Source organism: Sparus aurata, chromosome 23 (genome assembly GCF_900880675.1).
Source record: "Sparus aurata chromosome 23, fSpaAur1.1, whole genome shotgun sequence".
In the NCBI taxonomy this organism is placed as follows: domain Eukaryota; kingdom Metazoa; phylum Chordata; class Actinopteri; order Spariformes; family Sparidae; genus Sparus; species Sparus aurata.
This window is the reverse complement of record NC_044209.1, coordinates 12,166,653-12,183,433: the sequence shown is the minus strand read 5'-3', so window position 1 is coordinate 12,183,433 and position 16,781 is coordinate 12,166,653. Positions and strand designations below refer to the sequence as shown.

The window sequence follows — 16,781 nt, the reverse complement described above, 5'->3', positions numbered from 1 at the left end:
TTATTTTGTATTACCTTATAGTTGACTGTATTCTTATTTATAACGACTATACTGATTAAATGTATTATACTACATAAGTCACAAATTAAATACTTGATTGTAGTTTCGTGCTGTGACCACTGGGCGGCAGTGAACACGCATGAAATGTATGGTCTCATGTAAACTCCACGTTGCGTCAAGGCAGAAACCACAAATATCGCAGTAGTACTTCCGGTGAACACTTGAAAAATAAAATATTGCGAAGACACCGGCCGAAACTTTCGAAAAGATCATATTTACTGCAGAATTATTTATCGGAATTTCACTAATTTAGCACTTGAATGTGTGTGAATAACCGTCCTCTTATCGAGGAGATGTCTTACCATCTAAAGATATGCAGCTGGGAAGAGCCATGTGTGAAGTTTGCTTGAGAGGCCACGCCCAAATAGGGCTACTCCTGCATGTGATTGGAAGTTTGCGAATGATATGGGCGGTCTAAGAAGCTTCAACTTCACTGTGATTGGGCCGTTTCTATGTCAGTCTCCATGCTGCCAGGTCATTGGTTGTTTGACAAGGGGATTAACGTGAAAACGCTCTGCCTACAATGAACCTCAATGGAGACTAAAGAAGAGACTAAGGAGCTCGCCCAATTTTAGGCTTTTAATTTATTTATAACATGAAGTTACATTTTTACAAGTAGCTTCACGAGTCTAGAGTTAATATTTTGACAGTCAGAAAAACAACGTGCGGACATAACTCGAAGTTTGCCCATAAGTCTTTTGAATAAGGAAATCGTCTAAGGCTAGCGTTATGTAGCAAGCTAATCTCATTTAACGTTACCCATTCGTAAACTCATCTGTCATTTCACCGACCGTTATAAATCCTACACGTAGGTAAGTCCGTTTAATCGATTCCCACTTTTACCACCAGCACTCATTTATATCGATTCAGCAACTGTGAACAAGTGTTAACATAGAGACAACTAACGTCAGCAGATAGTAACCAATCTGGGTCAGTCAGTCTCTTCGCCATGTCAGTGCAGAGAGGAAGAGGGCATTATCAACTGGTTAGATTTGTTCGCTTTCACCTCTTACAACGGCTACCTGCTGGACTAATCCTTTCCAGGCATGACCGAGTACAAGCTTGTGGTGGTCGGGGCAGGAGGTGTGGGGAAGAGCGCTCTCACCATCCAGCTCATCCAGAACCACTTCGTTGATGAATACGATCCAACCATTGAGGTGAGACACTAACCATTAGACACACTGTCCTGTGCAGAGTTTAAGGTGTAAAGTGTAGTATAGCTGAGGAAACACAATCTAGTGTTTACCATGAAACTCCATACTCGCCTTCGTATGTTAAGGTAGTTTAAAACATCCACTGTAAAAGTTACATGTTAGTGAACATAAACCACAACACAGGATATTAAGTTACTCTTCCTTATGAAGAGTTGTAGAATAACAAGTGGTGGGAAAACACAGATCCTTTCATTGGTTTCACCTTTCTAGTATTTTTAATAATGCAATTTAACGATATGTGCAAGAGGATTTGTTCTTCCCTCAAATGTCTCATGTTTCAGTGTCTCATAAGTCTATGTAGGATTGGCACTTGTATGTGCATGACACAATGTATTTTCAAATAACTAACTTAGTATATGTGGAAATACAGAAAATCTAGTACTCTATTACAGGTAAAAGTCCTGCATTGACACTTCAGTTAAAAAATATAGGTGACAAATTGTACATGTTTAGAAGAATGTCCCCTGTCAAAGTCATATTGTTAGTGTGATTATGACTGACCCATAAACACAGAGGAAGCATGTTAATGTTGCAGCTGGTTGAGGCTGGTTGCAATGTGCTTTCAATGTAAAACCCTGCGTAGAAATACACTACAATGCAAACACCAGGCCATCTGTCGCACATCAGAGAGGCAAAAACACGTCGAAATCTTCCAGAACCTGCTAAAAGTTGCTGTGAACTTAACTGTGAAAATATTTACCGCCAACCGATAGAAATCAGCACTGCGGTGTATTCTCTGTTGCGTCTCACACTGTCGGCCAAGAATCACCCCAAGTATATTGTTAAGCTCTATATTCAGTTGGTGTTAATTGTGCGTCAGTTAATTCTATATTTCAAAGCAGATTTAAAAAAAAATAAAAAGCATGTTTCTGCAAGTTCAACACAAAAACATTCCATTCAACATGGTCTTGTTGCTACATGACGCAACAGTACAACCGTCGTGGGAACTGACATGATGCAATCCACTGGTAAAAAAAACAAAATGCTGCATTGACAAAATCATGCCAATGCTGTGTTCCAGGACTCGTACAGAAAACAGGTGGTGATTGATGGAGAGACCTGTCTGCTGGACATCCTGGACACTGCAGGTCAGGAGGAGTACAGCGCCATGAGGGACCAGTATATGAGAACAGGAGAGGGCTTCCTCTGTGTGTTTGCCATCAACAACACCAAGTCCTTTGAGGACGTTCATCTCTACAGGTACACGAGGCTTCATGACTTAGAAGTACACCGCCATAGACTGGTATCATTGAAACACAGCTGGAAAAAGGTAGTCTGTTTCAGTAATATGTGTTTGCCTTTACTCAGTCAGTAATCCAGCTAGTGTATACTGTAATGTGCAGGTTCAGACAGCCTAGCACTACAAAGGCTGCTTCCTGATTAGCAGGAACTGCCCATGTAATGATCTGTTACTCGTATCTTAAGATGTGGCTAGTTTGGCGAAGGGGTCCTCTGTGTCACTTCTGCTTTCTTCAGCACAGTTTTATGTATGTGGGTCAGTTAAAAAATGTGAAACCAGATTCTAGTTTACAAAGACCCAAATTAGTCATCTTTAAGGAACAATTACTAAGCAAGCAAGTTCATTAATACGACACCTGACTGACATAAGTCATAAAGCAGAGTCAAACACATACAGTCAAGTAAATTAATCTGACAAAGATAACACCAGATACAACGTATATGGTGAAATATATAAGTTAAAACATAAAATATCACATGCTAACTTAATGCCAGTCTGAACTGATGGGATTTCAGCTGCTAGTCCACAGAGTTCAAAGACCTCTAGCTTATTGACAGCGTCCCCATATTGGGGCTGTCAACTAGAAAGTATGAACTCTCGGAGTCTTAAACACTGTCCGAGTGACACTCAGATCCCAGGTCAAGCACCTAAGAACTTAGCATCTGGTGTGGGGCTGCAGAGGGTCCAGTGCAGAGAGATTGAAATAGGTGTAATGTGTGACTCTCCTCTGGACTGTGTTAAAAGTCTGGCAGCAGCGTTTTGGACAGTTTGTAAACAGTTTAAGGAAAAGATGTATTAAGACAGGTTAATTGGAGGAGAATTGCAGTATTTTAAGGCGGGTGATATAAAAGCATGTTCTGGTACGTCCTTTTAATTTCTTGACACAACAGACCCAAGTTTGGCCACATTTCTTAACTGAAAGAAGTTTGATCAATTGGTCGAGGAGCAGAATAAATGAGCCTAACAACAAGCACTTTACTGTCGAAATTTGTCTATTCCTCAGAGAGCAGATCAACAGGGTGAAGGACAGTGACAGTGTCCCCATGGTGCTGGTGGGAAATAAGAGCGACCTTAGTACCCGCACAGTGGAGTCAAAGCAGGCGCAGGAGCTGGCACGAAGCTACGGAGTACCGTTTGTCGAGACCTCTGCCAAAACAAGACAGGTATGCAGGGAAGACATTAACACCTGTATTTAGTTTGCACCGATGCATGCAAGAGGAAAACTGCAAATCAATACCTGAAATAAGACTTCTGATGACCAAAACATAAGTATGAAATTCTAATCTTTATTTTGCATGAAACAGACATTTTTTCTGCCTGTCTTGCAGGGTGTGGAGGAAGCTTTCTATTCACTGGTTCGTGAGATTAGAAGATATAAGGAGACCAACCGCAGCAACAAGAAGAGCAAGAAGAACACTCAGAGACGTTGCATAATACTATAGCAAACCACACACACCAGCATCCCTCGCAGCACTTATTTCATGCTCCCCCTCACACACTGCACCTCTTCTGTCACATTGGAGAAGTCCAGCGCAGCTCCAGACAAGGGAGCAGACGTGGCAAAACTCTTTTTTTTTTTTTTACTGCTGTCACAGTTTCCACTGAAAAGATTTGCCATTTATTTAGCACTGTGCAATGTACTGTGCAGTGTACTTCACCAATTCAGTTGGTGGTCCTAGTTTTTGTTTCGATGTCCAAACAATTCTAGAGTACAGTTTTTAGCAAAAAAAAAATTTTGGTTGAAGTCATCATTTGTGTGGACTTAATTTGAGTCTAGGGAAGAAATATATTTTCTTTTTCTTTTGCAAGTCCCAGAATGAGAATTAGTCTGTTCAGATAATTATCTTTTTCTAAGTGTTATTTGTCCAGCCAGTGTTTCTTAACAGACAGTTCAGCTCCTGTTGACTATTCAGGGGATCAAGGGTTCACAGTGATTCTCTTTTCCGTCACTGCACTTTGTACTGTCACATCAGGTGATTCACTCAGCCCAAATCAGAAAAATAATTTTAGGACTGAACGTTTTGTTTAGTGTGGTAAAATATGTGATCAATTGTATCCGATTGCTCTGTAGAAATCAGACTTCATGAAGTCCCACAAATAGCATGAATTGTCCCCTCTTCTCATTTCTCAGTTTCTACGTCTTCGATTCCTTTCGAAGGATACCGTTAAATATTTTACTTCTAGATGATTGCTCAAAACTTCTTGGGAGTTCAGAAAAATGTGTCCTCCCCTTGTGTTTTTTCACAGGCTTGTGTGTCCTATGGGGCTTGAATCACAGCAGCAATATCTATTTTTCTTTATGTTCTCAAAGTCCACATGTCCAATGAAAATATAATATTAGGGTAGGATCGGCACAGTATCCTAGCCTCAACAATGTGTTCCAGACTCTTAGGTGCACTTTATTAACTTACTGTTTTGTTCTTAATTGTAGGATTTAGGATTAGTTAGTGCCATTTATAAAGGTTTACCAAGGAATATAGATTTATACCGAGGAATAGCAAACCAGGAGCTGTTTCAGAGGATTGGTTGAGAACTGATGCCTGTGTCAATCATTTCACACCATCACTAACATACCGTTTGAAGTGTCAGCCTTGCTGTTTGTTCCTCACTCACACTGTATTCCAATGCAATTTTTATATTAATGCGAGTGTTGGTGGTTGCATTTGTAAGTTGCCATGTCTAAGCACTGTTGATGTTACACAACTTTATCAGAGCATGTAGCATGTGCAAATGTCTCTGTGGTACTGCATACATTCAAAGTACACTGATGCTGAAAGCGGTGTGAGAAATTTCTAAAGCTCGGACACAACGGCAATCACATTATCCAGTTATACTCTACGATGCTGGACGATAAGGAATTTTCAAAGGGCATCAATTTTTTACAGCAGTGTTTCTCTTCTTTGATAATTACTGTCATCCAAAATGTTATGGATTGTAAAATTTCTATTTTTGTAGCATTAAAAACAGCTTTTCCCAGTTTGCATTAACAAAGCACTGTCCACACATTTACTCAAGTTATATGGAAGTTCTATGAGCTAACTTCAGTGAATCCATACATGAAGGTTCCTACTTTGTCATGGTGTTAAACCAGCAGCTGTCGCATTGTCTGGACTTAATATGGAGTAACTCTAAAAAGATGTACAAGTCTCACTGACGGCTATGGAAAATCTTTAATGCACTCTGCTGTAATGAACAATTAAATGTCTTAAGCTTTTACCTCTTGTATGTTTTTGTTTAACCACAGTTGATCTTTACTGCTAAGGACATGTAGAATGTATTTTCATTATGAGATATAGGGCAGAATAAGTCATCTAGGGCCGCAACTAATGTTTATTTTTATTATCAAATCATCTGATTATTTTTGCAGGTAAATGTCAGAAAATTGTGAAAACTATTCATCACAAATACCCAAAGCAACACTTTCAAATGGCTTATTTTGTCCACCCAGCAGTCTAAAACCAAAGACTCTTCATTTACAATAATAACTGACCAAGAAAAGCAGCAAATTAACATTTGTTCTTTGAAAATGAATTGCTTAATCATCGTGGCTCTAAAATAATTTCAGACAATTCAACTAGAGAATGTGGTCATCACGTCAGAACAAACATAATCTCGAATTTCCATCATCAGTTTGTGCCATCAGAAGTTATAAACGATCAAGGTTTTTGATCTGAGTGGCAAGAGAAAGAAGTGGTTGATGGTTTATGAGGTTTGACAGTGACAATAAGGCTGAAGAGGAAGGAGATGAAGTTCCTCTTTTCATTTCTGTAAAACTACGCACTTTTACTTTGATGTCAAATTAAGATTAGGGAATGCACATGTGTAAAGCTGAACAATACATTGTGAACCTCTTTACAGTTCACACACAGGACACGTGAACTTTCTGCCTGGGGTGGTTTCAGCATCCTGTATGTAAATCTTGTGACTTCAAATGAGACTTTTGTAATATTTAATGAGTAATAATCATACATGACAGCCCAAAAAGAAATAGATTGCTTTTTCAATTTTATTTTACAAAAAAACACTTAGTTTATTCATATTAGAAAACATAGAAATAGTGTGACATATATGCATTTTTACAAGCACCCACAGGTGTAGAAACAAATACAGTGGGCCAATAAGAGTCTGAGGTCATGTGAAATGAGGCACATGAGGAATTTTGGAAGTATGGAAGGAAGTATGTGTGCCTCTCACCATCCAAAGCGAGACACCAGCTTGCTCTGATCATCCAAGTCTTTCTGAACCTTCTTCCTCATGTAAAAGATGGGACAGTCTCGGCTGCATAAGAGTCAGAAGGGACGGTGTTACTGGACATGAAGGGCTGCCACTGTAGTAAACACACAGTTATAGTAAATATTTGCAGTAAATGTACCTGGTACAGAGCACATCCTCATGGAGGGAGCCTTGACAACGCTGACACTGAGTCCACAGGCGAGAGAAACGCTCCTCCAGTGAGCTCAGGTGAAAGATCTGTAATTTAAAACCAGAATGTTGGATAGTTAGGAAAAGTTCAGATATCAACCCCTTAAATTGTTTTGTTAATAAATTAAAAACAAACCAAAAAGGACTTAATTAAATAAACTTTACTTAAGCACAAATTAAGAAAATTAGATTTGGTTTGATATTAAAATATGCATTCCGCTGTGTTTAATGTGTTCGATGTGCTTAAACACCATTGACTTCCAATTCTAAAGAGCCACCACAGGGTAATATGATGATTAACACTGGACAGCCATGGCTTAAAATAAGACATCTGAAACACAATCTTGAATCAAATAAACATGGTTCCGTTTGTAAGGAAAACCAACATATTAAAGTATGAAGTCATATCGCCTACCTCCTTCTGGTACAGTTCAGACTCCTTCTTCTTACAGAAATCGCACACAGCCGCTGCAATGACAAATATGATGAATGTCTAAATATAAATCTTCTAAATTAACCTCATTCAGTGGATATCAACTAGAAAACAAATCTTAAAATTCTGAGCAAACACACCATCCGTCTTAAGCACAGCTTTGCAGCCGATGCAGGTGCTCCTCTTCTGAGCAAATGCCATGAGGCCTCCGACCTTTGAGGTCAACACAGTCTTACAGCGCGTGTGGTCGCCCTCTGAAAGACACCAGAAACATTAAGATTTAAAGCTTGAGAAGCTAAGACATGTTAAGTGTCATTTATTGAACTATCACATCTTTATTACATCTATTTGACAAGGTTATTTCATAATTTTCTTGACTGGCGTGTGTAGCTTTGGTATATCAACTAAAAGATGACATACCTTATCATTTCACTAACACACATATGAATCACAGGATAATAAGAGTTTCAGCGAATTGGCTAAACTGCAATAAACACGATCGATGTGCATGTTTGTAGACTTACTGAGCAGGACGCTCTCTGCTTTGCTCTCTCCCAGGATGGGCTCAAATATTCTCAGCAGGGGCTTGGACAGCTGCTGCTCGAGGTAGTATTGTGTGTCGATGGGAATAGTGTTCTCCAGCACATAGATCGGGTCCTAAAGCAACACGTGGAAGAATCATGATCACCGTTGGGATAAATCAAAGAAAGCGCAAATGACGCAAACATGGTTTTATACAGACAAACACTACACACCTCTGACTTCATGTATGCTGCTGATCCCTTTGCAGCCTTGATAATGACATAAGGAACTCGGTCTCCCAGGTTCGGGGCACTGCCAGCATCTCTTTTCCTCATTCTGTAAATCAGTTTGAATGGTCAGGTCGCTCGTAATCATACAAACATGATATGATCTGAATTGATAAGTGAGGTCTCTCTGGTTAATCAGACCTCTCAGCCAGCTCCACGTGTGCCTGTTTGCCGGCATACTCCTGGGCAGTTCGCGTTAGCTCCTTGGTGATGACCAGCTGGCTGATGTCAATGCGGTTGCACAGAAGATCCGAGATCACTTCTTTAGCATGAGCCACAGCACCCTGGGGATCCCTGACGAAACATCACATTGACTGTGATTACTCTCACAATAAATTAACAGCTGTGGATAAAGTCTTATAACAACATGAATTGCATCAAGCACATATTATGTGTGTGTATGTGTGTGTGTACCTGTCTATGAGGATTTTCTGCAGACAGGTGTTGATAAGGTTTGCCACCAGGGGGCAGTTGTCTCTGCGAACAGTCTCAATGCCTTTACAGTCCATCTTTTCATGTGTATCTGCACTTGAGGAGAAATAAAGGCCAGCATAGCGCTTCTTGTTGATCAGCAGGTATGGGTAGTACACCTGTGGAAGTGACAAATATAAGCTCTCACCATCCCGTTTAAAAGAGGTAACAACTCGATCAAAACTTTGATGGATGATGGAATTGCTTGGACAGTAAGAAAGGCAGAGTTTCAATAGATCAAATGGGCAGGAATAGTACCTTCTCAAACTCCAGCTTGATGGGCGGTACAAAGTGGGATGAGACCCACTCTGCAGCCTCCCTTCCGATATCCATAGCCTCCCTGACTGTGGCAACTCCAAGCTTAACCATGACAGAGTCTGTATCCCCATAAATTACCTTTAAAAGAAAAAAAACATTTAAACAACAAGCACACAATGAAAACATCTAGGCAAGTATTGGTGCGTCAGAGCTACATCTATTCCTCACCTTGGCATCAGCTTGGAAACCATTGGAAATGGTGTACTTGGACTCCACCAGCTGTTTGGTTTGCTCAATCATCTGTCTTCCAAAACCAGTGACACTCTAGATGAGAAGACAAGGAAAAATTTTAACAAGTGTACCACTAGATGATCTGTGGTGAGGGAATAAGCTTTCACTGGCCATGGAGCAAAATCATTATCAATCACAATACAGTCAGTGAATTTCAATTCCTTGGACAAGATATCTGCCAGTGTGCAAGGCATTTCATTTCAAAACTGCTCATGTAACAGGTGTCTTCTCGACTCGAAAAGTATGTCAACCTTCCATAAAACAGAGAAACACAGTCTGCGGTACATTTTTAAACCTACAGCAGATCTGTGACTAAGTCTTTAAATTCCCACCTGTTCTGTGGCTTCCATTTCAACACTAATCTTTGTACTACATCTTTCTTGTTTAAAGTTCTTGCTGTGACTTCACATCTGTGAAAAACGGCGGAAAGTGCTACAACAAGTTAAGTGGGTACAACCTCATTTAGCTTGACTGATACACCAATGTGTTGGTCTAGAATTGTAAACATTTGACATGTTTGCAAAATACAATCATGCAACCTCTGACTCTCCTTTAGGGTGTGCAAGTAGGCCTTTCCTTTTGAAATCATCCTTTTCTAATGTTGATGTACTTTGTTGTCAAGGTATATGAAGGTATGAAGACATGTACAGAAGTGAGTTTACAGCAGCACTGTGCATAATGAGCAGTCACTTGTATCATATGTTAACAAGATAATCATTCCTTTGTTTTCAGCACATAAAAAACAGCATGAGACAGAGTCAAAAGCTCACCTGTGAGATCTCTAGGCAGGGCAGCTTGCCCACCTGGGCACCTGTGAAGCCATACACGGAGTTTGCACTGATTTTGAGAGCGAGCTGTCGGCCGTCCAGCACCTGCCTCTTAAAAGGGTCAGTTTCCTTCTTTAACTCTGTTTTGGCCCTGTGGACCGACAATGGGACAAGTTAAGATTGAAGCCAAGTCTGACCGATTTTCATTCATGGGTTGATAAGGTGAACCCTTTTGTGTTTTAGAGTAAATCTGAACACTATTACAGCAAGAGGAAACACATTACAAACTTACTGTTAGTGTGAGATGATCAAAAAGTTAACAGATTTAGTTACATGTTTAAAGTTTAAGGAGGGTTTCACTCAAGCTTGGATCAGTTTTATTTGGTGATTTATTTGAACAGTTCAAACCTCTTTCTAGCAGACAGCAGGTTCTCCAGGATCTCAGGGAGAAGACCTTTCCTCACGGAGCTCTTCACAAACATATCACCAGTTGGAGTTTTGATGAAGTCCTCTGGTGAGAGACTAAAAAAAAAAAAAAAAACACATCCACCTCAGATATGAGTTCACCATGTTAATACTAGACTGGGACACTTTTGAGCATCTTTTGAGCTTGACTAATGAATCACAGAATCATACTAGCTAAAGTTGCTCGTCATTGTGTCTGTGTTTCAGGCGTAATTTTTTTTTTGCCGTCTTTGGCCGGGCTATTTATATATTGAGCATCAAGGGACTACCAACACTGAGAGAAACCAAAGTTGTTCATTCATTTTAAGCTTAAACACCAACATAACATATCATGACTTCTGCCATTTTTTCTATTCCAGGTAGCAGACTGACAAACAAAACATCTGTTCTCATGATTTTCACAATAACCACGTTTGAAAAGACCCGCTTACCTGTTTTTTTCTGCCGAGCCTTTCTGCAGCAGTGTGGTGTAGCACAGATTGTGAGCCATCATGATGGAGGGGTACAAGGAGGAGAAATCCAAAGTGGCAATAGGAACGCTGTAATACCTACACAGAGAATAAGGTGGCGATGGAAAGATGTATGAGAAGCTTCCAAAAACCATCAACACCAAGAGCTGAGGGGGGATATACACTCACATTGACAGCAGTTATTACTTACCCTTTCTCTGGCTCAATGACAGTAGCTCCAGTGTAGTCCTCTCCTCCTTCTGTCTTTACAACAGGCATGACCAGGTCCTGTTTCATGGCCTAAACATGTACAGACACCTACAGTTACAGTCAACAAATAAGATGTACTCGTACAGTGACTGTCACCATGTTTGCCTTTGTTACCTGTCGCAGCAGCTGAGAGACAACTTTGATCTGCTGTCCTCTTGAGAGCAGGTAGGTGAGAGGCACACCCGTCACTCTCGCCATCTCCATGTAGTTGATCACACACATCAGCTTCTGCAGCAAGCGCAGCGGGAGATAGGCGTCTTTCAGGCAGTAGACAGCCAAACGACGACGCGTCTGTTCATTGCCATTCTGTGATGGAGAGAAAAAGGGGGAAGGATAGATGAGAATAAAACAGCAACAAATCAAGTTTAAGTTTGCTTAAATATTGATTTTCTGTTCTTTAAGATGAACAGCTCTCTTCCTGATGAAACAGTTGTTTGTGCTTCACCTGCAGATCAGTGATGATGGAGTGTTGCACATCCTCTTTCTGTTCTTGCAGAAAGTGATAACTCACAGCATTCAGTGTGTACGAGCGCAGTTTGTAGTCCCTAAGGAGAATCTGAGAGAAACGCACAACTGTTCAGTGGCTTTATCTGGAAAAAATCCTACGAAAGCAAACCACATGCCAACTCTATTGTTATTTAAATGTTGTTAACGATATGATGTGCAATAGTAAGTTGTTGCATTTGAAGCTTACCTGCAGTAAGTCAAACTGAACCCGACCCTCCATGTTTATGGTCTTGTTTTCTCTGCGGCCCATCTGCTTGCTCTGGAAGTTAAGGTCTTTCAAGACTGACTTGATGCCTCGCACACGGCCGAGGTAGGGAAAGAGATTCACCTGAACACAAAATAATTTTTTTATTGATTACAAAGTGGTAAAAAGGAATGTATATATATTTCTATAGAAAAAGGAAGTTCAAAGTATTTCTACTAAAAATACAATGTTCGAGAATTTTTAAGTGCATTGCAATCAATTGGACGGTTTTAAGCAATGTTATTGCATGGAAATACACAACAAATATGGCTCCATCTAACCTTTAAAGCAGCTGCTCTGTTGAGCAAGTAGGGAAAGTCAAAGTTCTGGATGTTGTATCCAGTAATGATGTCTGGGTCAACAGTCCTCAAAAACTCCGCCCAGCTCTGCTCACAGACACATAAAAAGAAACACAACGACAAGAAAGATGATCAACAAAAACTTAGGAAAGGGAATGAGGAAAACATGTCACAATATTCTTGTTTTTACAGTGCCTTACTGAAGCCTGTGCGCATACCTGTAGTAGCTGTTTCTCCTGTGTAAAGCACAATATCTGAGAGCCCACGATGCTGGCGCAGGACTGTAGAGTGAACACTGTGCGAATGAAGGGCTCCGTCTCACCCTGCCGCTGCACCATAGACGCTATCTGAATCACAGGGTCTTTGTCTGCCTCTGGGAAGATTCCTGGAAAGAAAGGAGTTAATGTCAGAGTCTGACTGCATTTGCTTTTCCTTAATTATGATCAGGCTTTATGGACAAAAAGATGGTATAGGTTATAGTTTGCATACTCTTTTATAAGAATGCCAGAGAGAAAGAAAGAAAGAAATTAACCTTTTCTTCCTGCACACTCAATGTCAAAGCTGAGGACCCTGAGCGGAGCTATCCTCTGCCAGTCTCCCTCTGCAGGGTGACTTATCAAATCTGTCCATCCCACATCTACCTCATACTGACACAAGGACACCTGAAGGACAAAACAAAGGAAGAAAGTTCATGAACACTGTTGGAAATGAAGAAATGAAGTTCCTAACGGAAAAATAAAGTTCTTTGAATTTGAATTGAATTTGAATTGAATAAAAGCCTGACATAACACATTTTATATGAAGGCACTCAGGACAGGCCGTAATGTGCCGTGATGTGTGTGAACTCGACCTACCTTGCCTGGGTAGCGAGAATCTGTCTCCCCTGTGCTCTTCTCCTCACGCACTCTGTAATTGCCTTTGGGAAGCTCAATCCAGCAGCATCCAACCACATTAGTGTCCACCATAAACCTGACAACAAAAGAGGCTCATTAAGCTGAAACGGTTTAGTGTTGCATCTACTCGTCAGTTGTTTTGTTAGAAAGTCATTAAATAAAACTAACATCTGCTACAACTGCAGCCAAGTTTCCCTGACATCATCTGGGGCCACATTTCATACATAAATATACAGTATATACACATGTAAATATAAGATTCATATTTCTGTTTCATTGGTTATATTACATACTACACAGGTAGGATTAAGCTAGCTTTGTCCACACGCTAGCAGGCTGACTTATCAGCATGTCAAATCCACAATAATGTATCTGCTTCGATGAATCAAGAATAAAAGCTGACATGATGATAATGACTGTCTTTTAACAGTTTTTTTTTTCATTACCTTTGCAGGCTTGAATAAACACAAACATACACGGACACACACACACACACACCTGATCTCAAAATCTATGTTGGCTTCATAGGGTTGGTAACTCTGTATGGGGAAATGTGCAAACTTGAAGCCCAGCTCCAGCAGTCTTTTAGCCGGGGCAATGAGACGGGGCATCGCCATGGTTATCCGCAAGAAATCCAGACTACGTTTCCCGTGGTAACCATACATGTCTTCAGCAAAAAAGAAAAAACAAACTTTAACAGCAGGAATCATATCGATTAACCAACTGCCTACGATGTATCTTTATCACAATGTGTGTAAATTGATAATCAAATGTGTTTTGTAACTAGGATCAACCTTCTCAGTTCACAATAACCTGAACAAAGACTTCCTTTACACACATAATCAGGGCACAACAAATAGACCTGAGCATTTGCACATCATTCATACTCACTCTCTTTGCGAGTGATGTCCACAGCCAATACTGTGACAGAAATGTTGTCCTTGTTGGATCTCATGTCCTTCAGGACAACAGAGTTCAACTCTTTTTTAAATTCACCCAGATGGGCGGACGTGAAACCTTTTCAAGGGAAGCAAAAAGAGTGCAACATTGCAGGAGTTGTAAGAATGAATTAGAAGATTTCCTCAATCAAAAGAGGTGACAATCCTACGAGAGAGAGTTGTGTTCTACTGAGAGAATATTTAATACTAACTGATTAAAAAGGTATTGTTCTGATCAACTGTGTCATGGAAATATAAAGCGTTATTAGCACACATTCTATGTATTGACAAAGTAACGCAAAGTACTCACCACTTGGTGCAGGAACATAGAAGTAAGGTGCAAAACCGTGAATGTGGCAACACACACTGTTACCACTGTCTGTCACCCCAAACATTCGAACGATCGGCACTTTCCCCTGTGACTGGCCAGGCATACCCGCAACAGCTTCCCCTGCATAATGCAAAAGTCAAACTCAACATAATATATAATTTGTTCTAAGATACAGCAACAGCACTTCGACATGTTAAACTCTTATTTAGATCCTAACAACAAACAAGTCATGCTGAATCGAAAAGAAAAGTAAATATAGCAGAACAACGTTTCCAGTCAACAAAAGTTGTCTTTGATAATTACCTAAATAATAGTCGAGATCAATCTGCTGAAACACCAAACTGTCAGATGATGGGTCCAGTGAGGGGGCATGAGGCCGCCGCCAGCGAGGGTTTAGGTCAGCTGAGAAGAGGTCACCTGACACCAAACAAAGTAGGGAGACAAAAGTAAACCAAACTGCATTATTTATCATTTCAATATAGTATAGGTAGCCGTTGTCAAAGCACAATCAGAAGTTCAACCAACACAATAAGAGCAACTTCCTGAAATGATGGTTAACTAGTTCCACAGTTGGATCTTATTGTTAGCGCAAAGGTGTATTATTCACAATGCAAAGCTATCCATCGATTCATTAATTGGCTACTTCCGCTTATCCTTGAGGGCTAAAAGGTAATTGGAGTTAATCACAGCTGACCAAGCATGCACTGAATTGTTTAAACAGCCAGTTGGTCAAATGACTTACCTTAAAATGAGAAATATCACGCTGTAAAAATAAACCTAACAAATTTTCTACAGATTCTGGTCTTTACATCGGTTGAGTGTTGTGTGAATATACAGCTTTAATACATCAGTGTTATCAAAGTATGTAGATGGTATAAAACTTAAGTAATTGTGAGCCATTACATTTTTGTAACATTCAACCTCTTCCTGCACCAGGATCATCCTTAAACATATACTTGATAATGTTTGAGTGTTTTTCTGTACAACACCCACCTACGGGAATGACATCATGGCCGGCCTGCCCCTCCATCTCCTCTGCGTCCAACTCTGCTTCGTCAAACATGGACAATTCTTCTTCAAACTGAGATGGACTGTCCTCCCATTCACCGGCGGTTTTACCCCGCTTGGCCTGGGACGCCCCACCAATAAAAGGGCCACCATTGCGTCTTTTAAAATCCATGTCTGCAAGAAACATTGAAGGCAAAAAGGGACACTAAGTAAGATGAGAGGTATGATGGCAGAAAAAAAACAAACAGCATGAGGGAGGACCACCCTGCAAATAAAGTTACCCTTCTGATATACAAACACAAAAATACTGTACATATGAAAGGTTAGACCCAACAGGAACAAAACAATTTTTTAACTGCATTTGTGTTAATATCCCTTCTAAGGTCAAAGCACAACTGGCATTCAGTGCATATATGCTTGGAAATTGTGTCGGCTATGAGGGGCTTACTGCAAATAAACCTAATAAAAAAGTGCAGTGCTGTCAGTGATCATGTCGATGTGTGTTACTCAGTGAATAAGATAAAGTGCAACCACATAAAGGGCAAAACAGCATCAGAGTGAGAAAGAACTGGACTGAACACAGTTAAAAGGGGAAGTGCGACACATGGTGAATGATAATTCTTGAATGTAATGATTTGATACGGTTAAACAAGTTATGTTGTTAATGTAATAAAGAGGAGGAGTATAACGTAATAAACTGGACGTCGTGTGGAAGGTAACGTAACAAGCAAAGCAACAAATGAGAGACAGCCTTCCGTACTAATGCACATGATGTAACCTTAGTCCATAAGCACCACATCTAGTATGGCTACTGATGTCTCTCCTAGCTGCACACAACACATTACACTGTTAGCATGACAACTAGTTTCTGTCTTGGCTTCATTATGTCTTTACAGGCTCCTAAATGTTTTTTGTTGTCGATAACTTATCAGCGCGTTATTGTAATACTTTACATTCACCTTCCATTCAAGACATAACATTATATTAGCCTTGCTATTCCAGTGCACAAGTTTATGTCAAGTTATCTTTCGTTCAAACTAGGGAAGCTGCTTCCTTTTGTATCGAGCTAAAGCAGCACCAGCTAGCAAGCGCAGGTGTAAATACAGGACCGTCTCGCGCCAAAGCCGATCCAACTAAACTGCAGGACTGATGCCACTGTTCAACAAGTCAAGGCGACTAGCGACGAAGGATGCGTTTTTACTGAAGTTATAAATACCTATTCAGCGTTACTTCTTGACAACAGCCCGTGGTTGACAACAGCTCCCGCCACTCGTCTTCAATTTGTGAACTTTCACCGACGAAAGCGCGGAAAATTTCCGTCTTGTAACTAGGTCCAATAGTAAAGCAATGGACAATGACGACACTCAAAAGGCGGAAACTCAGTGGTTCTTGAGGAGGAAGTCGGACGCGGA

At 40.4% G+C, this 16,781-nt stretch overlaps 2 protein-coding genes across 3 annotated transcripts; one reads left to right on the top strand and one right to left on the bottom strand.

Moving 5' to 3' along the window:
* Positions 1-552: 552 nt before the first annotated feature.
* LOC115575058 (GTPase HRas) lies at positions 553-5,730 on the top strand. 2 transcript variants are annotated; one of them, XM_030406831.1, is made up of 5 exons: positions 553-872; positions 1,105-1,217; positions 2,296-2,474; positions 3,518-3,677; positions 3,843-5,730. In XM_030406831.1, exons 2-5 carry the CDS (start codon positions 1,107-1,109, stop codon positions 3,954-3,956), a joined length of 564 nt encoding a protein of 187 aa, XP_030262691.1. In that variant the 5' UTR covers positions 553-872; positions 1,105-1,106; the 3' UTR covers positions 3,957-5,730. The 2 variants fall into 2 exon arrangements, with proteins under 2 accessions (XP_030262691.1, XP_030262692.1); XM_030406832.1 differs by having other exon boundaries at positions 559-868.
* Positions 5,731-6,502: 772 nt separating this feature from the next.
* Positions 6,503-16,740, bottom strand: pold1 (polymerase (DNA directed), delta 1, catalytic subunit). Its single transcript, XM_030409016.1, has 27 exons — positions 16,586-16,740; positions 15,355-15,543; positions 14,665-14,778; positions 14,341-14,481; positions 13,984-14,109; positions 13,591-13,759; positions 13,054-13,168; positions 12,732-12,861; positions 12,418-12,584; positions 12,182-12,286; positions 11,844-11,984; positions 11,595-11,705; positions 11,264-11,455; positions 11,091-11,179; positions 10,862-10,978; positions 10,374-10,487; positions 9,969-10,116; positions 9,136-9,231; positions 8,908-9,045; positions 8,593-8,768; positions 8,320-8,472; positions 8,125-8,227; positions 7,894-8,026; positions 7,510-7,623; positions 7,352-7,404; positions 6,887-6,984; positions 6,503-6,792 (listed from the first exon to the last, which is right to left on the bottom strand). The coding sequence occupies exons 2-27, from the start codon at positions 15,539-15,541 to the stop codon at positions 6,705-6,707; spliced, it is 3,318 nt and encodes a 1,105-aa protein (XP_030264876.1). The 5' UTR covers positions 15,542-15,543; positions 16,586-16,740; the 3' UTR covers positions 6,503-6,704.
* Between the last annotated feature and the right edge of the window lie 41 nt (positions 16,741-16,781).